The sequence below is a fragment of the Acomys russatus genome, chromosome 22, assembly GCF_903995435.1.
Source record: "Acomys russatus chromosome 22, mAcoRus1.1, whole genome shotgun sequence".
Lineage (NCBI taxonomy): Eukaryota > Metazoa > Chordata > Mammalia > Rodentia > Muridae > Acomys > Acomys russatus.
Genome location: NC_067158.1, coordinates 24,369,020 through 24,396,456, shown reverse-complemented (window position 1 = coordinate 24,396,456; position 27,437 = coordinate 24,369,020). Strand labels below are relative to the sequence as shown.

The 27,437-nt window shown below is 45.5% G+C and overlaps 1 protein-coding gene across 1 annotated transcript in view; it reads left to right on the top strand.

Moving 5' to 3' along the window:
* Pisd (phosphatidylserine decarboxylase) overlaps window positions 1–27,437 on the top strand; it is a 47,611-nt gene that overhangs the window by 943 nt on the left and 19,231 nt on the right. The window contains exons 2-3 of the mRNA XM_051165300.1: window positions 5,223–5,302; window positions 18,678–18,853. Coding sequence (XP_051021257.1) covers window positions 5,223–5,302; window positions 18,678–18,853 — 256 coding nt within the window. The remainder of the gene's footprint in view (window positions 1–5,222; window positions 5,303–18,677; window positions 18,854–27,437) is intronic.

Below are 27,437 nucleotides of genomic sequence, written 5' to 3'. Positions count from 1 at the left end.
TTCTTTTTGGAGGAGGAGAAGGGAGGAGAGAGTTCTTAACCCAGAGAGAAGATAGTTCTCAACTTGGCTGAGTCACTCATTTAACAGTCAGCCCAGGTATTTATGTCTCTCTACCAAAGACTTTTACCTTTTTAAGTATGTGTGCATGCACGCGTGTGTGCATATGTGTGATTGTAGGTGTCCACAGGGCCCTCAAGACTGCCCTGGCCTGGGCCAGGCATTGTGGCGAGGTCCTTTAATGTCAGTATTTGGGAGGCTAAAGCAGGTGGATTTCTGTGAGTTCAAGGACTGCATAGCCTACACATCGAGTCCAGGACAGCCAAGGATCTGTTACACAGAGAAACCCTGTCTTGAAAAACAAAAACAACCAAAGAAGAATGTCCTGGAACTGGAATTATAGGTGGTTGTGACACATCTGACATGTGCAGGGAACCAAACTCTGGTCCTCTTAACTACTAAGCCATCTCTACAGTCCCAACATTGCTCATTTAAGAAAAAAAATACGTGCATGCGAGCATGCATGTCTGTGTACACGTGTGTGTGCCTGGTACCCATGGAAAAAAAAAAAAAAAAAAAGCCATTCTTCATTGCCAGTGTAGATAGACAAGATTTGGTGCAAGGGTGGGGGATGAGGATCTGTCCTGAACAGCAGTTTTCAACCTGTGGGTCCTGATTTCTTTGGCAAACTTGTCTCCAACAATGTTTACATTATGGCTCATAACAGTAGCAAAATTACAGTTATGAAGTAGCAACAAAAATAATCTATGGTTTCTAGTCACCACAACGTGAGCAACTGGATTAAAGAGTTGCAGCATTAGAAATATTTAGAACTGGTGGGGCTGGAGAGATGGCTCAGAGGTTAAGAGCACTGGCTGCTCATCCAAAGGTCCTGAGTTCAGTTCCCAGCAACCACATGGTGGCTCACAACTGTCTACAACATGATCTGATGCCCTCTTCTGGCCTGCAGGTGTACTTATAAATAAATAAATCTTTTAAAAAAAGAAAGAAAGGAAGTTTCCATTAATCCAGTATCCCCAAGTTATACAAATAATAAACGTACCCCAAGCAGTCGACACGTGGAGATCAAGGACAGAAAGTGAGAGATAGCATTACAGCAACTGCATCATTCAGCTCAGCTTTGCTGGAGCTTTGTCAAACAGCTGTGCTTGCTTTATTTTATTTATTTACTTATTTATTTGGTTTTTCGAGACAAGGTTTCTCTGTATAGCCTTGGCTGTCCTGGACTTGCTTTGGAGACTAGGCTGGCCTTGAACTCACAGCGATCTGCCTGCCTCTGCCTGCTAAGTGCTGGGATTAAAGGTGTACACCACCACCGCCCAGCCTGTGCTTGCTTTATAACTTCACTTCCCATTAGATATAGCTGTGTCACTTGGTGGCAGCCCAATCTTATACACCCCCCCCCCCCACCTCCCCAAGATAGGGCTTCTCTGTTTTATCCCTGGCTGTCCTGGACTTGTTTTGTGCACCAGGCTGGCGTCAAACTCACACTGATCCACTGCCTTCTGAGTGCTGGGATTAAAGGTGTGCACCACCAATGCCAAGCTCTACAAACATTTTCTTTCTTTCTTCCTTTTTAAAGATTTATTTATTTATTATATATACAGTGCTCTGCCTGCATGTACACCTGTAGTGCAGAATAGGGCACCAGATCTCATTATAGATGGTTGTGAGCCACCGTGTGGTTGCTGGGAATTGAACTCAGGACCTTTGGAAGAACAGCCAGTGCTCTTAACCTGTGAGCCATCTCTCCAGCCCTTACAAACATTTTCTTAATTGAAGCTCCCTTCTCTGCCTTTATTGCTTATGTCCTAAAAGTAGCCAGCGCACATGGGCCCTCTATTGTTCAGCTTTCTGCTCTTCTTGGTTTGGATTTATTCTAGACATGCCCTCTTGAGCAGCCTCTATCCTTTACTTCCCTTGCTTTAATTTTCTGCATTGCATTCTCAGTGCTGCAAGGAACACACCCAGCTAGGTACCCACTTGGTCCCCTCTCTATGAATATTAGCTTGCCTGTTTTCTCACTGGATTCCAATCTCAACAGTGCTTTGCCAGAGAAATTAAATATAGATGGTGTGAAAGAAAAAACTTAAAATATGTTGTGAGAGCCAGGCAGTGGTGGTTTATGCCTTTTTTCTTGAAATACACACAAACCACCACTGCCACCAAAAAGGCTGGGAGATGTAGGTGTAGACACCTCCAGGTGTCTAGAAGAGGAAGCAGATTTGCAAACATCTGCCTTGCTGTGACAGGAGTAGGAAACTGGGGGAGGAGCCAGTTGAAGGTTGCCATCCCAGGTCAAGAACTCTGTTTTGGACAAATTCAGTTTTCGATGAGTCAGAGTGGTGGGGAGCTAGGTGTGATTCAAGACCTGAAAGTCTCTGGAGGAGCAGCTGGACACTATGAGGTACTGGGAGACTCTTTAAAGGGAGTGGCTCCAGGGAGAGAGTGGGCAGGGAAAAGGCCTACACCTGGGCATGGCCACATAGCAAAGTCAGAGAGTTAGTAGGAACGTTCATGGCCCTAGAAGTCAGGAGTGAGATTCAGGGAGACAGGAGTCAACTTTTTTTTTTTTTGCAACTGCCAGATCAAGAAAGAGACCTAGCATAACGCAGTGGCATTGGGAACATGGAAGGTGCTGGAGACTCTGGATGTGATGTGATAAGAACAAAACTGTGAGGTCATGATTGGCGGTGAAGGCAGACAGCCCTTAAAGCTTCGATGAAAGAGAGCAAAGGTGGGGTGAGAACTGGAGAGAGTTGTGCATAGTATGCATGTAAACTGCGGGAATTACAGTGTTTATGTCATGAGACAAGCTTTATTGTCAAATAATGGGGCATTCTGCGGGGGAAGGTGGGTGCACAGACAGACCACCTCCATGCTGTGTATCCAGAGATGGTGGGCTGTTGTGTCATCCACATCCTCCGCAAAGCACTGAGGTAGGGAAACACAGTAGAGCGGTGGCTAGAACCCTCCTTGTTGTGCTTTGTTTTTGTTTTGGGATATCCCCTGGCTATATAGCCGAGGCTAGTCCTGAGCAATCCTCCTGCGTCAGTCTCCCAACATATTTTTCTCTTTAGTCAGTTGTAACAGCTACTGTTCTAATTCCACTTGAAAAACAGGGCTTTAGACTCACTGACTTATAGTGAGAGCAGCCGTTCTAAGGTGGGCCCGTGCTAAGTTTGTTAACAGCTGCCCACAGGCTGAGACGCCTCCTTCCTCACTTAGAGGAAGAGCCAGCTCCATCACATTAGCCCCATTATTATAGCGAAAGTTACCACTTTTATATCATAAAATGCTCCAAGAGGACTGAAGAGATGGCTCAGAGGTTAAGAGGACTGGCAGCTCTTCCACAGGTCCTGAGTTCAATTCCCAGCACCTATATGGTGGCTCAGAACCATCTATAATGAGTTCTGGTGCCCTCTCCTGGCCTGCATGTGTACATGCAGACAGAACACTGTGTACATGATAAATAAATAAATAAATCTTTAAAAAAAAAAAAAAAAAAAAAGCTCCAAGGAAGAAAGAAACATTTACTGACAAGGATGTAGTTCCTTTTGGGGGGGGGGTTCTCTTTGTAGCCCCTGGATGTCCTGGACTCACTTGTAGACCAGGCTGGCCTCGGATGCACAGAGATCTGTCTGTCTCTGCCTCCCTGAGTGCTGGGATTACAGGCATGCACTGGCTAGAATGTAGTTTTTTTGGGGGAGGGAAGCTTCAAGATAGGGTTTCTCTGTGTAGCTCTGGCTGTCCTGGACTTGCTTTGTAGACCAGGCTGGCCTTGAACTCACAACGATCCATCTGCCTCTGCAGTGCTGGGATTAAAGGCGTGGGCCACCATGCCCGGCTGGATGTAGTTTCCTTATCTAAGTTTCAGATCAATGCTTTAGAAACTGAAGCCTGACCTGATATCGCACACCATTAATCCCATGACCCAGGAGACAGACACCAGAGGACCTATGCAAATTCAAGATTAGTCTAGCTTAAATAGTGAGTTCTAGACCAGCCAAAGACCCTGCCTCAAAAAAATAAAAAGTGTATGTATGAGTGCTTGCATGTATGCATGTGCATCACATAAATACCTGGTGCCCTGAGGCCAGGAAACACACAAACATTTCAGACACTGTGGTGGTATCTAAATTGAAATAAGTTTGATCTTTGATGAGGTGAAACCCAGTTGGTAGCTAGAAATGACTGCTCTGCTTGTCAGTGCAGCACTTATCGCCACTGGGATATATCTGGTTTCCCCCAGGGATGTGGCCCTTGTCAGATCATGCCACTCAGAAAGGGTTGGCAATTGTTTCTTGGTCCTTTACGTCTGTTCCCTGTGTCACTGCAGCTCTTAGGGCAAAGTAGCCACAAAAGACAATTGAAAACATTGTCACCAGAGCACGGCCCCAGCACGTGTGAGCTGAGGCCAGAAGAAGGAACAGTCAAGGCCAGCCTGAGCTACATGGCGAGACCTTGTCTCAAAACAGCAAGGGGGAGGAGTGGGAAAAGGAAAGAAGGAAGGGAGAAAAAGAAAGAAAACATTCTAAACTGGTAGAGCCAATGAGACTAGCTCGGGTGGTGCCTTGGTGCCATTCTTCCTTGTTCCTTGTTGTATGAGTATCTAAAGCATTGACTCTCAGCCCCCAACAGGCAGGCAGGTTTATGGAGCAGGGCTCCGTGCCTACAGATCCGTGTGCAGCTTCCTTTTGTTGCAGAAACGCTAGGCTTTGAGACCTTGTTTCCCTGCTTGCTAGGACCTCACAATTAATGATGATAACACTTTTATCGTATAGTAGTTTCAAACTTAGAAAAGTTATTACAAATAGTGGTGCTGGGTGGTGATGTCTTTAATCCCAGCGCTGGGGAGGCAGAGACAGCAGATCTTTGAGTTCGAGTCCAGCCTGGTCTACAGAGCAAGATCCAGGACACCCAGGGCTACACAGAGAAACCCTGTGTCTTAATGATTTTTGTAATTGTCTTAGAGGCTTACCATTCGTGAGCTTTGAACAGGAAGTACATACTCTTTATTGAGTCATCTACAGGGCGCTTCTACAGCAGGTGGGCAGTGTGCCTTTCTTGGAGCCACTCTTCAGTTAAATGTTAGAATAGTCAACATTTTCTTCAAAGTGAAAATAAGTAGGTCAAGTGGGCCAATTATGTTTCTAAGTAGAATCACAAAATCTAATTTTAATGATCCATTTTTCTTGTTGTAGCCCCTGTCACTATGAATATATTGCCACACGCCATTTCCTGGGGACCTTTCAGAAGCTGCCTCTTCAAGCCTGTAACACAGGTAAGGAGCAGTTGAAGGTCCTGCTGGCCCTCCATCTGTTCACTCAGCTGGGACTTGGGAAAACATGGGGTTGCTATATTAAATACCTTCTGAAGCACATCTGTGTGGTCATGTAGCCTGGCCGCCGGTCATCACTGGGGCCAGCAACCGTTTCAGTGCCTGTTGTGTGACTGCCCCCGACACTTTCAGTAATACCTTTGTTATTTCCAGGATAACTGTGTAGAGGTAGGATTCTTGGGTCAGAAGGTCTGAGCTGGGCGTGACGGTCACAGCTACTATAATGCCAGCCTTCAGCAGGTGAGACAGGAAGAGAAGAGGTTTGAAGACAGCTTGAGCTATATAGAGAGTTGAGAGACTCTATAAACAGTCTGCGTATTTTGCATTTTAGTATTTAGGCCAAATTGCTCTTCAGAGAGTCTGTTCCAATTGAGAGCCATGAGTAGAAAGTGCTATGCAGTGGCAGCCCCCCTCCCCCAGCACTGTGGAACAAAAACTTTGTAGTCTGGTAAGAGCAAATTCACTTTACTACCCACATAACGTTTTGCTTATCATACTGAATGATATTTTTTTCTCGGGCCAAAAGGGAGCTCGGGTTTCTTCTGTTTTTGTTTTTGTTTTTTTCCAACTTCTATCTTAGTTAGGGTTTCTACTGCTGTGAAGAGACACCATGACCATGGCAACTCTTATAAAGGCTAACATTTAAGTGGGGCTGGCTTACAATTTCAGTCCATTATCATCATGGTGGGAAATATGGCAGACATGGTGCTAGAGGAGAACAGAGTTCTACATTTTGAGCTGAGGGTAACTAGGAGGATTCTGTCCCACACTGGGCAGGGCTTGAGCATAGGAGACCTCAGAGCCCACCCCCACAGTGACATACTTCCTCCAACAAGGCCACACCTACTCCAACAAAGCCACACCTCCTTACAAGGCCACACCTCCCTACGGGCCAACATGATTCTATGGGGTCCAAACCTATTCAAATCACAACTGCTTAGGCTCTCCCCTCCTGTTCCAGCAGGAAGTTACTAATTAGCAACAACCAGAAGTATTCCCATTAGTGAGCACAAGCACGTTTGTAGTAGGCTTTCTACTGTTCTCAGCAATCACCTCATTCTACTCTGGGGAATATAATGGGCCATTAGAAATATAATTCTGGTCAGGGTGGGGGTCAGGGTGGGAGTGGGGGTGCACGTCTTTAATCCCAGCACTTCGGAAGTAGAGGCAGGCAGATATCTGAGTTCAAGGCCAGCCTGGTCTACAGAATGAATCGAGGACAGCCAAGGCTACACAGAGAAACCCTATCTTGAAAGAAAGAAAGAAAGAAAGAAAGAAAGAAAGAAAGAAAGAAAGAAAGGAAGGAAGGAAGATCCCTCAGTGACTAAGGAAAGTTGCTGAGGCCAGATGTGTAACAAGGGTGTCTCTGCATGGACGTCCACAGAGGCTATTATGCAAGGCTGTGAAGGTGAAGCCTGCATTGCCTTAGAGATCACAAGGTGTTAGAGAGGTCAGAGTCATAGGATGCCTGCTGAGAAGAGAGAATTGTGTTGCAATCAACAAGCTGAAACAAGCTGGAAGGAGTTGGAGATCTTAAGAGCACTTTGACATCAGACATGGAGAGTTTGGAGTTTGCCCAGGTGGTTTTGGTCTTTCTTTGGTCTAGTGTCTCCTCACCATGCTCCCTTCCCTACTTTTTGGAATGGTAATGTTTATCCTGTGCCAGGATATATTGGAAGTATGTGGTCTGGTTTTTTTTGTTTGTTTATTTGTTTTTTGTTTTTTTTTTAATTTTGATTTTATAGGGGATTACAGTTAAGAGATGAATGAGTCTCAGAAGAGACCTTAAAACATTGTTGAAACTGTGATAGACTGTGGGGACTTTTGAAGCTGGACTAAATGCATTTTGCATTGTTATGGCTACAAGCATACGGGGGGGGGGGGCAGGGAGTGGAATGTAATGGTTTGAATAGGTTTGGGCCCCTATAGATGCACGTGTTTGAATGTTTGGCCCATAGGCAGTGGCACTGTTAGGAGGTGTGGCCTTGCTGGAGGAAGTGTGTCACTGTGGGGGTGGTCTTCTAGGTTTCCTGTGTTAAGCTCTGCTCAGTGTGGGACAGACCCCTCCCGATTGCCTTCAGATCACGACATAGACCTCTCAGCTCCTACAGCGCCAAGTCTGGCTGCACAGTGCCCTGCTTCCTGCCAAGATCGTAATGGACTGACCCTCTGAATTGTACACCAGCCCCAATAACTGTTGTCCTTTCTAAGAGTTGTCTTGGTCCTGGTGCCTCTTCACAGCAATAAAACCCTAAGACAGCAGTGAACCTGCAGTCTTCATTTCATTCTGCAGAGGAGGAGCAGACTCTGTGCTCAGACAGCCACGATCCAAGGGGGGATGGCCATCTCTGCTTACCAGCCGGCTTTGGAAAGTGGACAGATTCCCAGTGGTTAAGAGCATGCACTGCTCTTCAGAGCACCTAGGATCCGTTCCCAGTGCTCATGTAGGGGCACTTACAGCTCATTCAACCTACAGGTCTTGCTCGTGTTGATTTTTTTTCCCTGCCAGTTAAAAAAATTAAGGAAGAATTTTAAGCAAAACAAATTTCAAGCACCATTGACAGAATCAACAGTTGAAGACAGGAGTTTGGTGGGGGGCAGGGTGTAGTACGGAAACACCTGCAGTGCAGCAAGTCCAGAGAAAGACTGTCCTCAGAACAGAGTCTTAACTGCTTCAGCTGCCAAAGGGGTGACAATGGGGGTGCAGCAGTCAGAGGATAGAGGAGGATCCATCTAAGCGGATGCTAAGACAGCCAGACCTGGTGCCCTCTTCTGGCATGCAGGCACACATGCAGGCAGAACACTGTATACATAATAAAGAAATAAATCTTATTTAAAAAAAAAGACAATCAGTGTCAAAGATTTAGAACACGAGCCATTTGGTGATGGTGTGTATCTTTGGAGTTGTTATATCAGTGATGTGCATTAGTAACATAAACAGTGACACCTGAGCCGGCACAGTGGCGCACACCTTTAATGCCAGCACTCGGGAGACTGAGGTAGGCGGATCACTGTGAGTTCAAGGCCAGCCTGGTCTACAAATTGAGTCCAGGACAGCCAAAGGCTACACAGAGAAACCCTGTCTCAAAAAACAAAACAAACAGACAAAAAGTGATACCTGTAGTTGTATCATAATTCCTACTGAGCATAGTTAGAAAAACAGCTGGGGCAGTTTTGCCTTAGAAGGAAAGCAGACAAGAAAGCCATCCGGAGAATGGGTTTGTTATTTGGCAGGCTTTGGCATTAGGTGTCAACGAGTTCTATGAACCTTTCACCAGCCATCAGCCATTGGGTTTCTTCTACTGTAACCTCATGGGGGACATTAAGAGACAAGGTTAATAAGGAAAGTCTGTCTACGTCATAATTAACACAAGTTTTGTTTAATAGGCGAGGCATAATCGTGTAGCTGGGGACTGTACTGGAACCTTTCTATCAGAACCCTGCGGAAAGCTGTGGCAGTGCCTTACCAGCAAGAAATGCCTCTATCTATGTGCCAGCTGTAATGTCCTATGCAGGTGGACAATATGGGCCAAACCTTGAGTGAGATCTAGGTTCCATTTGTTGATGTCACAACCAGACATCAGCATCTAACTGACATTTTAAAAGAGAAATAACTTTTTTTTTTTAAAGGTTTTATTTATTTTACTTATGAGCGCTCTATCTGCATGTGCACTTGCCAGAAGGGGGCATCAGATCCCAGTACAGATGGTTATGAGCCACCACGTGGTTGCTGGGAATTGAACTCAGGACCTCTGGAAGAATAGACAGTGCTCTTATCCACTGAGCCATCTCTCCAGCTCCCCCTACGCCCCACCTCCCCCGAGAAATACCTTTTTATAGGGTTTCCAGCAGTGTCCCAGGGACATAGTTCTGATACCTTTTGTTTTAGTTTTTGAGACAGGATTTCTCTGTGTTGCCCTGGCTGACCTTGGATGGTCTTAAGCAGGGATTCACCTGTCTCTGCCTCCTGAGTGCTGACATTAAAGGCTTGTACCACTGAGCCTGTTTTGCTATCTTGAATAATTACTCAAACCTATGAGTTTGACAACTGGGTATTTGGCAGGGAGCATGACTGGCTAGGGCACAGGACATCATATCACAGCTGTGAGATGTGCCCTTCTAGAAGCAGCTGGTGACATCCGGAAACAAAATGGTAATGAGAGATAGCTGTCCAAATAACATAAGCATAACATATTGATTATTTTATTTATTCATTTATTTATTTATGGGTTTTTGTTTTTGTTTTTTTAGACAGGGTTTCTCTGTGTATCCTTGGCTGTCCTGGACTCACTTTGTAGACCAGGCTGGCCTCAAACTCCCAGTGATTTGTCTGCTTCTGCCTCCTGAGTGCTGGGATTACAGAACCTGGCTTTACTGATTATTTTAAATCTGGCTATACATTTAGGCTAGGTATTGAAGACCATGTAGGTGGCCAAAATTAATTTTTATTTTTATTTCTTCCTTTCATTTTTGAGTCAATGCCAGTTAAAGATCTGCTCCTCTAGTCTGTCCTTGGCTGGTTTATCTCTGTATCGGGGTAAATCAAAGACCTAGCTTGACCACTGCTGCATTTGAGAGTGTGGAGGAAGCTGTTCCTCTTTGTTGACCCTTGTCTTTGTAGGCTGGACACTACTTACAGTCCACTCCTCCCTGAAAGAGAGTGCAAGTGATTTTTCACAGTTATACTACAGGACATCTTGAGAGATGCCACACACTTGCCTGGGACTTAGTTGATCTTGGACAACATGGGGGAAAGTATCCTCCTTTTCAATTCTTCTGATCAGTGTATGCTTCCAAATATGGCTAGTGAACACCCAAAGGGTCAGTTGCATCAGTGTGGTATTTTTAACTAATGTTCAAATTTAGGTAAAGCCTGAGCAGACAGTAAGCACTGTAAAATAAACCTTGATTAGACATACCTAAGTCTACCACAGCGAAGATCTGTGGGTCCGTCCTGTACTAATTAGCAAGGTCAGGATGATCCTGAAAGTAAAAGAAAACCTGGACATAGAGAATTTTAGGGAGATTTTCCTCTTGTTTACAGAACACCTCTAATTGAAGGGTGGCATTTTAATTAAGAGTGGCCCTGGAAGCTCCTTTTTATTTTTCCTAGAGGGTATTTAGGCCATGCAGTGTTTGAGGAAGACTAAAGCTTTCTTCTCAGCACCCGAGGGTCTATGACTTGCTACAGCTCTCTAGGAGGCAAGCCAGCGGAGAATATGAAGGAGTCTTGGAGGATTTTGTTCCCATCTGTAAAGTGAAAACAAGATTGAGAGAGATGGGTGGAGTTCACTTAATTCTCCTTGAGTCTCTCAGCCCAGCATCCAGAGATGGAAATACCTAGGCAGCTGAAGGATGGTCAGTGTGATCTCCACACCCACGACTGGCTCGCAGTGTGGGAGACTGAGTCGCGTTCACCCACACCTGCCACTTTCCGTGTATCGTCATCGCTGGGTGTATCTTAGTTCCCTTCTGACCCTCTCCACAGGACTGATCAAGGCTAGAAAGCACTGTATTCTGAGAGAGAGCTGGTCCCTCCAGGCCTCACCTGAAGGATAGATAGGCTGAGGCGGAGAGCATACTAACTAGTCCCCTAACCTTACCTGGAGGGCAGGTCAAGGTTAGGATGACCTGCATTCTGAGACACAGAGCTTTTGGGTTTTTATTTCTTTTCCTGGGACCTAAATAACTGTCCATCTTGGAAGAGCAAGAGGTTCCTGAAGGCTTAAAGGCAGATCTCTCCCTCTCAGGAGATTTTTTTTTTCTTGTCTTAAATGTTACAGGGTACCCGGGTGATTCCCCCCAGGGAGACTACACTTATTTGATGAACAGTGTTCCTGAGTGATTGTGTTTCTGAGAAATGTAAGGTTAGGTTTCTGTTGCCTAGCTAAGCTTGGGAAGGTGTTGTAGGGAAGGTGTTGGCAGCTGTGTGACTATCTTTGGGGCCCGCTTTGTGACCCAACACTGAGTTAGAAGGACACGTCTTATAATTCATCATATGTAAATTGGGCTTAAGTCACTGTAAAGGATGATGAACATAGTAGAACAAAAAATGGAAAAGAACTCAGAAAGTGATCATCTTACATTGTTTCTTTTTGTTAACCTGTTATTGTAATTTAAAAGCTCAATATTAGACCAGGCATGGTGGCACACGCCTTTAATCCCAGCACTCGGGAGGCAGAGGCAGGCGGATCGCTGTGAGTTAGTTCAAAGCCAACTTGGTCTACAAAGGGAGTCTAGGACAGCCAAGGCTACACAGAGAAACCCTGTCTCTAAAAACAAACAAACAAAAAAGCTCAATATTAAAACAAAGCAGAATATTAAGGAAAAAAATCTTGGATGCCTGGTGTTTCCTCTTTAGTCTAATAAAAAGAGAGATACAGTGGTAACCAGAGGCTCATAGGAATAGGAAGCTCATCGATGCGGCCATGTTTTGTTTATGCCTTGTGGTTACAGTAGCCAAAATGCTAGTGAAGTCACATGGCATTGGCCTTCTTTATAACCTCAGCAAAGCTCTATTTGATGAGGCTATCAGCCAAGATGGTGAGAAGCCACTTGGATGCTTTTTGTTCAAGGTTGTCCCAGCTCCCTGATGAGGTAAGCTCCTCTCCTAACAGGCACAAGTCCCTGTGGGATACACACATCTCACAGATTAAATGTGGACGCTTAGTCCATCTTCCTTACACAGCCACTTTAGTTAGGTAGCATGGATGTAGGAGGGAGCAGTACAGTGACCTCAGCTGGTCGGTCTCAATTAGCAAAATAAAGAAACAGGGAAAGAATCCGGTAGTCTAAGCTCAGGGGACCAAAGTAGCTCTGAATAGTTTGAGGTTTCTGATAGCTTTTTTTCTAAAGAGAGGGAGAGAAGAAATTTAACCGTTATTCAGTTTATTAAAACAGCAGTTGGCCTGTCTCAGTCTCAAGATGACAGAAGAGACAGGATAGGAGATTCAGATGTTTTGAAAAATTCAAAGGTTAGTTGGAGAGATGACTCAGTGGGTAAGAGCACTGTGTGTTCTTCTGGAGGTCCTGAGTTCAATTCCCAGAAACCACATGGTGGCTCACAGCCATCTATATACTGGGATCTGATGCCCTCTTCTGGCATGCAGGTCTACGTTCAGATGAGCACTCATATACATTAAATAAATAAATAAATCTTTAAAAAAAAAAGAAGAAAGAAAGAAAGAAAACCCCAAAGGATTATCTTTCTCCCATAGTAACTATTTCCCTAAACATGTCCTTCCTTCAGGTACTGGAGTCAGTGTGCAGAGAGAGGCAGCCCTGCTGTGGAGCCAGATCCTAGGTTAGTATAGTGTTAGTCCCCGTTCTTCACTTCGAGTCAGCAAAAGTTTAACTGGTTTTCTAGGGCACACACTCGCTTCCTAGTAAGACAGAAGGAAACAAAGTTACCAGCCCTGTTGAAGGGCGGGGGAAGGGTTGCAGCTGCTTAGCAGACAGGATTAAGTGGACACACCTTATCCTGACAGGATTTAGCCTGATTTCTGATGAGTCGGTATTCTGCAGAAGAAATCCTGGATGAGCCCCTAAAATGAAATCTCAAACATGATTGGAGCATGTCACGTTTCCCTTCTGTTCTTCCTTCCCCAAGTTGCCTGTGCATGGCAAGATAGGCTGTCGCAACAGACAGTCCATCAAGTAGCCTGTTCATTCGGGATGATTAGACAGTGGACAAGATTTATGACATCCATATTTTTTTGTTGAAAAAAAAAAACTCAAAAGCTAGTGAGATGGCTTGGTGGGTAAAGATGCTACCGGTTTGATTCTGAGAATCCACAGTGCCTATACAAATGCATTCATGCATGCACATGCACACACAGGTTAAATAAATGCATTTTTAAAAAGAACCAGTGCTGGGCTGGAGAGATGCCTCAGCTGTTAAAGGTTAGGTTCACAACCAAAAATAGAAGAGTTCAGCCGGCCGTGGTGGTGCACGCCTTTAGTCCCAGTACTCAGGAGGCAGAGGCATGGGGATAGATGTGAGTTCAAGGCCAGCCTGGTCTACAAAGTGAGTCTAGGATAGCCAGGGCTACACAGAGAAACCCTGTCTCGAAAAAACTAAACCAAACAAACCAACCAATCAAACAACAACAAAAAAACCCAGTGCTAAGATTGTAGCTCATTGGTACAGCTCTTGTCAAGCATGAGCAAGACCCAGTCTTTAGTACCACAGAAAAACAAAAACAACAACAACAAAAAATTAACCTGGCTGTGGTGACAACACACATAATCCCAGCTCTGAAAATCAGAGGCAGGAGCATCAGGCCAGTCTTAGTTACACACTGAGCTTGAGGCTAGCCTGGGCTCCATGAGACTCTGTCTCAAAGTAAGCAGAACCAAATAATTAAAACCAACCTCAGAAATGAGGTGCTGTGGGCCGCCTCCTCCAATCAAGTCAGGGGCAGAGAGCTCTGCTTTGCTGTTGATGACTCAGCTCTTGAGGGATTTTGGCTTGCTTTGATTATTTTCAGTGTATATATCCTTTTGGAACCCTGGAGTTTGTGTAGGTCCCTGGTGGCCCTTCATCCATAAATATAAAGACACCAAGACCTTAGGGCTTAGCTGGACAGACTCTCAACTAGCTCATCTAAGTTAACGCAGCTACCCAGCCCTGTCCAGGCACGTGGCCAGCTGTACCTTCCAGCCTGGAAGTCGCATCCATCTGCTCTTCTGTCTCCCTTTCTTCCTCCCAGAGTTCCTTCTTTCTCCTAGGCAGTCCCAGCTTCCACTTCTCTCTCTGCCCAACTATAGGCTGCCAGCAACTTTTATTACCCAATCAGGGGCAGTTTGGGAGGAAGGTTCACACAATGTCATTCTGGATACATGAGAATCTGCCCATAGGGATCCTGGGGGAAAGCAACCAACACTTAAACACATAATAGCTCTAGATCAACCCCAGCATATATATATTTAAGGAAATAACATGGTGTTTTTGGTTATTTCTTGAGATAGAGTCTTGCTATGGAGCCCTGGTTGTCCTTGAACAGTAATTCCCTGTCTGCACCCTCCTGGGTGCTGGGGCTATAGGAGTGAACTACCAGCTTGGCCAGAGGGTGGAGTGCTGGTTCTCTTTATCTTGAGATACATAGTGAAGTGATTGATATAATACAAACTACTGAAGTTAACATCTCATGTAACTACTTTTCACATTGTTATTGGTAAGAGTACTCAAAATCTGTTCTCTTTGGCAAATTATTAATACGTAATATTGTTACTAATCTTCATGCTATACATTAGGCCTTCTGACATTGTCCTTCAGAACGTCCTTTGGTTTTCACATTTGCACTCTTATTCTAACCACCTCTAAAGACAGTTATTTTGCAGTGCTGGAGATCAAACCCTTACACATGCTGTACCAGTGGGCTATCCTTTTTAAAAATTAATTAATTAATTAATTAATTAATTAATTAATATGTTTATGAGTGCTCTATCTGCATGTACACCTACATGCCAGAAGAGGACATCAGATCCTCATTTAGATGGTTGTAACCCAGCCTGTGGGTGTTGGCAATTGATCTTAGGACCTCTGGAAGAACAGATGGTGCTCTTAACTGCGGAGCCATGTCTCCAGCCCCCTACTATTGGCTATTCTAGCCCTGTTACCTGTTTCCTTTCTAGATTCCGCATATCAGTAAGATCGTGGAGCTGTGTGTGTGTGTGTGTGTGTGTCTGTGTGTGTGTGTGTGTGTGTGTGTCTGTGTCTGTGTCTGTCGTTACTTAGCATAATATCCTTCAGATTTAATCTCTCTTTTTCTGGGGATTTTTTGTTTTGTTGGTTGGCTGGTTGGTTGGTTGGATTTTGAGTGTGGTTTTTTGAGACAGGATTTCTCTGTGTAACACTGGCTGACCTGAATTCACTTTGTAGACCAGGCTGACCTTGAACTCAGAGATCTGCCTGTCTCTGCCTCCTAAAGTGCTGGGATTAAGAGCATGTAGTACCATGCCTGGCTTTCCCCCCCCCCCCCCCCTTTTCTTTTAAACAAGGTTTCTCTATGTAGCCGTGGCTGTCCTGGAACTCTGTAGGTATACCAGGCTGGCCTTGAATTCACAGAGATTCACCTGCTTCTGTTCCCCCTCAGTACTGGGATTAAAGGTGCATATATAGCCATATTGATGGGTGTGAGGTATATCTAACTGGTTTTGTTTTATACTTCCTTGAGAGCTGTGAAGGAACATCCACTGTGGGCCTCTTGGCCAGCTTTCAATGGCAGCTCTGGCTTTTCTTGCATATAGGTGGGTCACTGATGTCCACCTTCATCTTATGTGCTGTTCTCCCAGTGTGTATGTGTGTGGTTAAAGTGTGTAATGTGGGTCACTGATGTCCACCTTCATCTTATGTGCTGTTCTCCCAGTGTGTATGTGTGTGGTTAAAGTGTGTAATGTTTATAAGGTTACTAGTCCTGAACTGGAGAGATGGCTCAGAGGTTAAGAGTACTGTCTGCTCTTCCAGAGGTCCTGAGCTCAATTCCCAGCTATTACATGGTGCCTCATAACCATCTTTTTTTCCCCCATGCTTTTGTTTTTTGAGACAGGGCTTCTCTGTGGAGCCTCGGCTGTCCTAGACTTGCTTTGTAGACCCAGCTGGTCTGGTATTCACAGTGATCCACCTGCCTCTCCCTCCCAAGTGCTGCATTTACAGGTGTGCACCACCACACCCAGCTTCATGATCATCTATAATGAGATCTGGTGCCCTCTTCTGGCAGGCAGGCAACATTCAGGCAGAACATTGTATACATAATCAATAAATTAAAAAAAGAAAAAAAAGGTGACCAGTCCTATTGGATTCGGAGCTACCTTGACACCCACTTTTACTCAGTAACCTCTATAAGCACCCTGTCTTCCAGTAGGCTCTGAGATTAGGATTTTGGTTTAGACTGGGGAGTCTCAATTCAACCCATAACAAATGTTGCACATCCTTTCATGTGTTTTTTGGCCACTTGTTTGTCTTCTCTGACCAAATATTAAGTCTGTTTGTTTTGTTGTGACAGGGTCTTACTATGTAGCCTAGACTAACCTTGAATTTATAGGCACCCTCCTGCCTCACCTTTCCAGGTTCTATGACTTGGAGTCATCATGTGAATACATCTTGGCCTGCATATATGTATGTGCACGATGTGGCCTCTCCTTCGAGGCTAGAAGAGGTCATGGGATTCTCTGGAATTGGACTTACCGGGAGGTTTGAGCCACCGTGTGCATGCTGGAACTGAACCTGGGTCGTCTTTAAGAGCAGCCAGTGCCCTTTAGTCACTGAACCATCTCTCTAGCTCTTTTATGTATTTTTCACTTGGTTGTTGTCTGTCTGTCTGTGTATGTGGTACTGGGAATTGAGTCCAAGGCCTCATATATGACAGCTACTGAGAGCTGTCCCCAGCCCAAGATGCCTGTCTTTTGTTTTGTTACTGAATTGTCAGGAGTTTATAAGCGTGCATTTTAGAATGTCAGTGCCCCCGCCTGACTTGTAAAGGGCAGAATTGTAAATAACCTAGTGTAACTTCTGAGAGAGGTGCTCATGGTGAGAGCTGGTAGCCGTCTAGCGTGTTGGTAGACAGCTGCGCCAACCTTGCTTAGTTTCTAAATCACTTTGACATTTTTTTTTTCCTCTCCCGCTCTCTCCTTCAGTTATTTATGACTTTTTCCCCCCAAGACAGGGTTTCTTTTTTTTTTTTTTTTAGTATTTATTTATTATGTATACAGTGTTTTGCCTGTATGTACACCTGCACACCAGAAGAGGGCACCAGATCTCATTATAGATGGTTGTGAGCCACCATGTGGTTGCTGGGAATTGAACTCAGGACCTACGGAAGACCAGCCAGTGCTCTTAACCTCTGAGCCATCTCTCCAGCCCAAGACAGGGTTTCTTTGTGTAGCCTTGGCTGTCCTAGACTTGGCTTTGTTGACCATCCTAGCCTTGAACTCACAGTGATCTGCCTGCCTCTGCCTCTCAAGTGCTGGGATTAAAGGCATACGCCATGATGCCTGGCTTATGATTTTGATTTTGACTTTTTGTACGACAAAGTCTACTTGTGTAGCTCTGCTATATGTAGGCTGGCCTTGAATTCCCAGAGATCTACCTCCCTCTGCCTCCCAAGAGCTGACATTAAAGATGGGGCCTACCAAAGCTGGAGAGATGGCTCAGGGGTTAAGAGTACTGACTGCTCTTCCAGAGGTCCTGAGTTTAATTCCCAGCAACCACATGGTGGCTCACAACCATCTATAGTGAGATCTGGTGCCCTCTTATGGTGTGCAGGTGTACGTGCAGACCGAACACTATAAACAATACATCTTTTGTTATTGTTGCTTTTGTTTCTAGACAGGGTTTCCCTGTGTGGCCTTGGCCATCTTGGACTCACTTTGTAGACCAGGCGGCCTCAAATTCACAGCGATCTGCCTGCCTCTGCCTCCCGAGTGTTACAGTAAATTGTATTGGTTCGGCCTAAGAAGCCAAGAACTGACACAGGGAGACTGAAACGTACTTTAAAGCTGCCAGCACTATGCCGGGCAGAATCTAAACTGATAAAAATCTACTCGTAAACTAACATAAACTACTCTAAACCTTATAACATACATATATCCCAAGCACTTGCCACTAAAATCCTCGGTGACTTCTCTCTCCTTCCCAGTCAACAGTCAACTGTCAACTGGCTTTTCCCTCTCAACTGTCAAACTTGGCTCCGCCCCCTCTACAGGAAGTCCCACCTTCTACTTCCTGTCCTTCTGCCCAGCTTATTGAATAAACAGTGCTTTATTGACAGTTGTTACATCCACTCAAGATATTCCTCCACAATCCGAGTGTTAGGATTAAAGATGTGTGCCACCACAACTGGCTATAATAAACAAATCTTGGGAGAAAAAAAAAAGATGGGGGCTGCCATACCTTACATTTAAATTTTTTTTTGCTGGTGCTAAGGATGGATCATAGGCTTTCACATGTTAGGCAAATTCTCGCTCACTGAGCTAGATCACTAGGTGACTTCTGACTTTTTATTTTGAGATAGGGTCTCCCTGAGCTGCCCAGGGCTGGCCTCAGGAGTAGCTGCACTCACAGGCCTGCATAATGAAGCCCAGCCTAGTTTAGAGTTTTTGTTTTCAGTCCTGACTAGTTTCATAGCCAAGATGCCTGTCCTCTACTAAGTGACATGACTTTGAGAAGGGTCTTAGGAGGTGTACCCAGTGCCTCTCCAGTCCAGTCACCTTCACTGAGGACTTCTTTCTGGCTCTCTTGTGGTACTGTGATTATATGACTCATTTTTGCTTTTCTCCCATGCTCAGAATCTCCTTGTTTTTTGTTTGTTTGTTACAGGTGCCAGAAAAGTCCATACTGCTCCTATCCGATCCTTGTTCCTGCTGCGCCCTGTGCCCATCCTGCTGGCCACGGGTGGAGGGTACGCAGGGTACCGGCAGTACGAGAAGCACAGGGAGCGGAAACTTGAGGAGCTGGGCTTGGAGATCCCACCCAGGCTGGCTAGTCACTGGGAGGTAGGACAGAGTGTGAGGGCCCTGCTCTCACCTCAGACCGCTGTCACTTTCTCAGCTGCCCCCTTGTTGACACGTTTGAACAAATCACATTTGCTTTCTTGGGGCTTGTGTCGGTGGTGGCTTTTGGACCGATGTGGGAGTCACACCTTTGCTCTCCTGTCAAGCTGGTCTCCCCATGCACTCTGAGCAGAAAGCACTTGCTGTGAAATCACTTCTTGCACTGACGTTGCCACCAGCCATCTTGGCTATTGTTTTAGGGTTTGGGGGGTGGTGTGTTGGCTTTTGTGATATGGATTTGTTCTCACCAGGAACCAGACTGTTGTCATTAAATTGATTCATTATCATTCACGCTCAGAATGCTGCACACTAGTTTGTGATAGTAGGGATGGAGCAACACGCTCTTCCTGCACCATGTGTCTTGCACAATGAAGCACCTTTTCCACCTGTGCTTCCTGTGGCCCAGATGACCCTCTGATTCAGGAGACATTTGATGTAAAGATGTAATTTTAGGACCAGGAACATGGCTCATCTGATGTGCAAGCATGAGGATCTGAGTTCAGGTCTCCAGCCCATGACTGCAAAGCTGGATGTGTCATGTGGACTTGTAACTCCACCACTGTGGGAGGGCAGACACAGGATTGCTGGAGATTGCTGCCTTTACCCTAGGACCGTGTCCACCGAGATACCCTGCCTCAAGGGACCAGGGTGGAGGGTGATAGAGCAGGACACCTGACATCCACGTCTACCCTCTGTTCCAATAGCGGAACATCCATGTCACGTTCTGCACTCAGACATACTTACTAAAACCCCACAACACTGCACCCAAAATTTAACAAAAGAAAGACCTAGTTCATCAAAGGACCAGTGATTGGCCCCAGTAGCCTTGGCAGAAAAGAGTGAGGATTGAGGCTTTCTGGGATTTGGAAAACAACTGATGTTCTGCCATGTTCCAAACAGTCTCTGTAGCTGGTATTCATGGCCACTGGTATGGATTGAACTTTCTTCCACCATAGTTTTCTCTAGTATTTTGGGTTTTGACCATTTTCCTCCAATAAAATGCAATGTTAAGGATATCTGTCCCCTCCTTCCCTTTCCTCCTTCTCCTCCCTCTATCGCCGCCATTTCTCTATGGCACTGAGGATTGAACCCAAGGGGCCATGCATTCTGCAGAAGCTTTGTCACTGAGCTATAGTCTAGTCCTTTTAAATTTTACTTTGTATCAGAGTCTCACTAAGTTGCCTAGGCTGGCCTCAAACGTGTCATTTTCTACCCCATTCTCTATAATAGTTGGTATTAGAAGGTGTGCACTGTAACTTTTACACAATAGTTTTTAAAAGGATGGGGTTGGGTACCTTGCAGAGTCCTGTGCCTAGACTGGCAAGACACACTGATGTGGAATGGCTTGTGCAGTCTGAGCTCTCAGTTAGGTAGCCATCCCTCACTTGGCTGCAGGGATGGCTGCAGGACTCCTGAGTTTTCAGGTAAGATGCCAGTGTTTCATCTCGTAGGAAGTAGTGTTCACTGAGTTGGCACTCAAGTGTTTTGTGAGTGGCAGCAGGCCCAGCAGAGCCTTGAATTGGCAGCATTCCTTATCTCCAGTCCCTACCTATACTGTCGTTGCAAATGAAAGACATTTTCCAAATTGTGACCATTAATTACTGTGAAACTTTAAAAATGATAAATTCAGGCGGGCGTGGTAGCGCACGCCTGTAATCCCAGCACTCGGGAGGCAGAGGCAGATGGATCACTATGAGTTCAAGGCCAGCCTGGTCTACAAAGTGACTCCAGGACAGTCAAGGCTACACAGAGAGACCTTGTCTGGAAAAACAAAAAATAAATAAATAAATAAATAAAATGATAAATTCTTGGGGCTGGGGAGGTGGCTCCATGGGTAATAGTGCAAGAATGAAGACCTGAGCACCCACATCAAAAGCCATGCATGGCAGCATGTCCCTGTAACCTCAGCATTTGGTGGCAGAAATAGGTAAGTCCTAAGAGCTCACTGGTTAGCGCACCTAACTGCAACATGGAACTTCTCAAGGCAGTAAGGGTAGAGCGTGATGGAAGGAACCAGGGTCCTGCTCTGGCTTCTGTGTGCGTTCACACAGGCACATACATTCTCTCTCTCTCTCTCTCTCTCTTTCTCTCTCTCTCTTTTAATATTTTGGGATTTTTCTGTTTGTTTTAAGATTTATTTATTATTATGTATACAGTGCTCTGTCTGCATGTATACCTGCAGGCCAGAAGAGGGCATCATATCACATTGTAGAAGGTTGTGAGCCACCATGTGGGTGCTGGGAATTGAACTCAGGACCTCTGGAAGAGCAGGTAGTGCTCTTAACCACTGAGCCATCTCTGCAGCCCCAGGCACATACATTCCCATCCTCCTACATACAGACCACACACACATGAATTCAGGTCTGGCATGGTGGCTTGTACCTATAGTACTATGGCTTAGGAGGCTGAGGCCAGGGGATTGCTGAAAGTTAAGGCTAGCCTGAACTGTGTCACAGGTTTTAGGCTGGCTTGGGTACAGTATGAGACCATTTCTCAATAACCTCTTCCCTTTGGGGGACAAAAGCTGAATTCTTTGGCCTCACCTCTAGGGATTTAGAAAGTTTAGGTAAACTTCAAACTCTGTGATTTTAGGAAGCCCTCTGGCCCCCAAGGTGATAAGTTTCCTTTCAGGGCTCCTTTAGAAAATGTTTTTATTTGTGTGTGTATGATGTGTGTGAGTGTGCACTTGCCACAGCTCATGTGTGGAGATCTGAGGATAGCCATGGGTATCAGTCTCTACCTTTCACCTTGTTTGAGGCAGAGTCTCGCCTATTGTTTGCCTCTGTGATGTGTATTCCATGCCAGCTTGTCTATAAGCTTCTGGAGGATTCTCCTGTTTTTTTATTCTCATTTCACTATAAGTGTGCAAGGATTACAGACAGTCAATACCATGAACAGCTTTTATATGGGTTCTGGCCTCCAAAGCGGGATTGACAGGCTTCCTTGACAAGCTCTTTTACCCACTGGGCTGTCTCCCTGACCCATCTAATTTTTATTATTTTTATGTGTATGAGCATTTTGCCGGAATGTATGTATGTATGCACACCATGTGTATGCAGTGCTCTGGAGACCAGATGAGAGTGTCAGATGGCCTGTGACTGGAGTTACAGATAGTTGTGAGCTGCCATGTAGATGTTGAAAATTTAACATGGGTCCTCTGGAAGAGGAGCCAGCACTTTTTTTTTTTTTAAGGTGTTATTTATTTTATGTATGAGTACTCTATCTGTATGTACACCTGCAGGCTAGAAGAGGCTATCAGATCCCATTATAGGTGGTTGTGAGCCACCATGTGTTTTCTGGGAATTGAACTCAGAACCTCTGCAGGAGCAGACAGTGCTCTTATCTACTGAGCCATCTCTGCATCCCAGAGCCAGACTTCTTAACTGTGGAGCAATTGCTCCAACTTACAAATAAAAATTTTATCACGCTTTATTTATTTTGTGTGTGTTGTAAGCCTGTATATATGCGATGTACCTGTGGAAGCCAAAGACTACTTACAGGAGTTAGGGCTTTCATATCGTGTGGATTCCAGGAATAGAACTCAGGTCTTCAGGCTTAGCAGCACATGTCTTTACCTTATGAGCTTGCTGGCTCCTAGATGCCATTTTTAAGTAGCAAATGACTATTTCTGGTGGTGATTTTCTGGGATATAATCTTGACAACTCCACAGGCAACAGTTGCTGCTATATTGAGCCTCCAAGTCACCAGCACAGCTGAGGGGATAGGATGGTTTTGTTTTACCAATAAAATAAAATAAAATAACACTTCAGATTTTCAGAAGATGACATGAGGGAGTGGTCAGTAGCCTTCTCAATACTAAATCATTTCTACTAGTTAACTGTTGTTTTTAATTTTATCTCTATTATTAGAATGCCCAGCTAGCAATCAATCAGGACACAGACACTTGTTATATTTTAAAATAGCCTTAGTTAACCTGGGCCAGGGCAGATGTTAATCCTCTATTTCCCATAGTGGGGCAGTATGGGATCCCTGCCTCAATCCCATGCCATCTGCTTCTAATACCTTGTATCAAGCTATCTCCCACCCATCATCCCAAATACTTGTTCATGTTCTTCCTCTGGGCCAAATCCCCATCCACACCATCTAACCCACGGAGGCCCTCTTATCCTCTCTCCTCTTCTCCTTCTTCCCAGGGTTCCTCTGTCTCTCTAAGCCCAGGAACTCCAGCCACACCTATCTCCTTAGCCCTGCTCTGGTGGGATGGCTTTTTATTAATCAAAAGGTGGGTCACAGAGACAGCAAGCAGTAATTAGCGTCAGAATACATTAGACCATCCCCCAACAGTTAACCTGTTAGCGAGCTTGGCCAGGCTCTGTTCTTTTCATAGTTCTAAAATCTCTTTCCAGAAAAACATTTTCTCATCTTCCATATCAGACATATATGCTTTTTTGTCTGTGACAGGGTCTCGCTGTGTGGCCTAGGCTGACTGACCTAGAGCCTCTCAAGTGCTGGCGTACAGGCAAGTGCCACTATGTCTGGCTCTTTTGTCAGCGCTCTGAATACTGTGGTTATAATACCTGTGGTGGTTTGAATAAAAACGGCCCCACTTAACTTTAATTCTCTGTGGTCAGGGAGTGGTACTGCTTGAGAACAATGAGCAGGTGGCCCTATTGGACTAGGTTGAAGGAAGTGTGTCCCTGGGGGTGGGTTTTGAGGTTCTAAAAGCCCAAGCGAAGCCTAGTGTCTCTGTCTTCCTGCTGCCTGTGGACCCAGATGTATAAGTCTCAGCTACTTCCCAGCATCATGTCTGGCTGCATGCCACCAGGCTCTTGCCATGACGATAATGGACTAAACCTCTAGACTGTAAGCAAATTGCAGTTGCATACTTTCTTTTATAAGAGTTGCTGTGGTCATGGTGTCTCTTAGCAACAGAACACTAACTAAGACAATACCTTAGGTCCCATCAGCACCTTGTGGGTTTCCCTAAACCCTTTTAATGTGTGATTCTGTTAAGGTTTTACAGCAGCTTACTGAATGCAGGGCAAGCATTTCAACCATTTTATGAAGAATTACTTGGGCCAAATATGATGGCATGGAATGCTTGTATTTTAGCACTCAGGAGGCAGAGGTGTGACGATGGCTGCAGAGTCAAGGCTAGCCTGGCCTGCATGGCTGTTTTCAGGCTAGTTAGGGCTGGGTAGCCAGATCCAGTCTTACTAAAACAAACCAAACAGATGGTACCAGGAAGAACTTACTTCCAGAACTGCCCTGGACCAGCAGGCCATTCTTCCCTGAGGTGGGGACCCAGAGATGAAAAGATGAAGAAGATAGGAAAGCTGCAGTCAGGAGATCTTGCACAAGTTACGTTTTTTGTTTTGTTTTGTTTTTTTAAATCTCCCAACATAATATTTCTATTAATTATTTGGGAACTTTGTACAGTGTTTCCACACCCTCTTCCCATTCCTCCCAGGTCTACCCTTCTATCTTTGCACCTTCCCCAGAAAACAAAAACACACAAACCCACAAGTCCAGGTTGTGTTACCCATTATACGCATTAGAGCATGGTCAGACTCCCAGAGGCTAGCCCCTTAACTGAGACACCCACTCCCAGAGGGCATCAACTGTGAGCAGCTACACTTCACTATCTTTATCAGAGTTTCTTTTTTTCTGAGACAGGGTTTCTCTGTATAGCCTTGACTGTCCTGGACTCTCTTTGTAGACCAGGCTGGCCTCGAACTCACAGCGATCCGCCTGCCTCTGCCTCCCGAGTGCTGGGATTAAAGGTGTGCGCCACCACGCCCGGCTTTTATCGGAGTTTTTAAGGTCTCACTTCAATAGCTTCCTGCCTGGGCTGTTTCTTTTCTGCTCTGTTGGTGGGGGAGAGATTGTCACAGAAGCCTTCAGTGTCTCCCATTCTCAGTTATGAGTCTGCAGCCATGATACCACTGCAAAAGAAGCCTCCTGTTCATAGCAGCTGGCAGACACATGGATCATGTACAGCAACGTGGCTTCCAGCAACAACATCAATCATAGACATTACCATGGTCCCCAGTGGCATCACAGGCCATAGACATCAACACAGCCTGTGGTAGCAACATGAACATCAACAAATCCTCCAGCGACAACAGGGAACATGGCCTGTGGAGGCAGCACCAATCACAGACATCAGCATATGGCTTCTGGTGGCAGCAATGACCACAGAATCAAAGTGGCCTCTGGCACCTGCACGGATCATGGACATTAACACTGCCTGCAGTGGCAGCATCTATCACAGACATCAGTATGGCCTCTGGCAATACTGACCACAAACATAAACACAGCCTGCAACAAGCTATGTCTTATTCCAGGCAGGTTTATTAAGAAACAGTATCTTCCTGCACGTGGTGGCGCACGCCTTTAATCCCAGCACTCAGGAGGCAGAGGCAGGCAGATCACTGTGAGTTCGAGGCCAGCCTGGTCTAAAAAGAGAGTTCCAGGACAGCCAAGGCTACACAGAGAGACTCTGTCTTAGAAAAAGAAAACAAAAGACAAAGACCATCAGAAAAGACAGTTATTTACATTATCATTCATAACAGTAGCAAAATTGTAGTTATGGAATAATATGGGGGTCACAACAATATGAGGAACTATATTAAAGGGTCACAGCATTAACAAGGTTGAGAACCACTGGACCGGACTCCTTGGTTGGGGTAGAGAGATGATTTATTACCATGGGTGGAGTGGTGTAAGGAGGGAAGACTGGGAGGGACACATCCTTGTCTTCTGTTGCCAGGCAGCTTTTCCCTGAGCCTGTAGGCTACTTGGCGTCTTTTGAGATGAATTCCACAGCTCATTCTAGTGGATGATCATTGACATCAACCTGGAAGCCCAGGGTCTGGCCCTTAAGCCAGGACTGTGTACTTACCGCATTCCAGGCCGTGACTTAGAGGTCTCCGTGTCCTGCACATACATCTCAGGGGAGGCTTTCCCCTCAGAAAGGATATGTGGGTCTAGATGCCCAGAATTCTCATCTTGGATAAACTCAGCCTCACGGTTTGGGTCACAACAGTGTGATCTTCTTTTTGCTGATGACAGTGGGCTGGCCCATCCACTGCACATAATGCAGAAGGAGTTACTTGTTCTGTTTTTATGTTCATTAGCATCATTTTACATAGTGGAATTGATCAGTCCCCATATGACATGTGTGGGAATTGATAACAATTGAGGCCACATAGAGCAAATTTAAACACAGGCTGGGGGGCAACATTCTGAAGAGTACCTAGTATTTTCCTATTAATTGACCATGGATGAATGGTACAATTCCCCATCCCAAACATTTACATTTTTATCAGGCTAAGCATGAAATAACCTGTCAAGATCCTCAACATTAGTGTCAGTCTGCATCTGGGGTACAGGTGAACCCCACTGTGAGAAAGCATGGGGCTCTCACATCATTCTACATTTGTTACCTTCCTCCTGGCCAGTCATGTCTGCTGTTAGAAGGGAGCGGTGGATCCAAGCCATGGTTGCCACTACCTTGACAGCCATGGGTGTTGTCAGGAAGCACTGGGTACAGCCCCTTCTAGGAAGGTCCCAGGGTTTTGATGTTGGGTTTTGATGCAGACCCACACCACGTTCCTGGCTTGGAACTTGTGTGCTGGTTCAGTCAAAGGCCAGGCAGGTTGTAGGGTAATAGATGACTTTGGATATCTCAGGTCATTGGCTGCAGTAACCGCAAAGACTTGAGGAAGAGTAATTAGGCATCTCTATGGTCTTCCCTTTGCAGGAGTAAGTGGAGGTGGTGGCCAGACATTGTTTCAAACAGTGTTAGCTTGTGTAGTAGGGGAGCCCCGGATCCTAAAGAGAACAGCAGGGAGCAGCCCTGGACAGTTGCTGTCTGGAATCTAATCAGTGTTTCTTTAATAGTCCTGTTAGCTCTTTCTACCTTTGGGGCCTGTAGGTACAGTGTAATTTCCAGTGCATTCCTAGAATTTCAGCTACTTGTTGAGACACTCTGGCCGTGAAGACCAGACCATTCTCAGACCCCAGAGAGGAGGGAAAGCAGGATCAGGGAATGATCTCTATTAGTAACTTTTTGGTAACTACATTTGCTGTTTCTTGGAAAAGTATCCATAAAAACCTAGCAAAATTGGTAGTCAAGCCTGTGGGGATAACTTCAGTAAAGTCCAATTCCCAGTGTTTGCTGGGGCCACGCCCCCTGTCCCGGACACCTGCAGGTGCTGATTGTCGCCTCGTGGGCTCACTTGGGCACAGATGGTACAGTGGCAGGAATTTGTCTAACTCTTTTATCTAGGTGGTTTAGAAAGTACCTGTCTGTAGGCATAAGCTTATTGTGTAATTCAAATGCTGATTTCTGCACCCCCCCCCCATATCTGGTTGCAATCCTTGTTCTGAGAGTCTCCTGTCTCAATGTTGGGTAAACACTGTTCCCCAATTGTCCCCTGATATGCCAACAAAGCAGCTCACAGCCTATCCCTGAGCAGGGGAGAGAACAGAGCTGGGCTTCCTGCCAGCCAGGGGAGGAGGAGTTAGAGGAGAAAGTAGGGGATTGGTCCAGGAGACACCA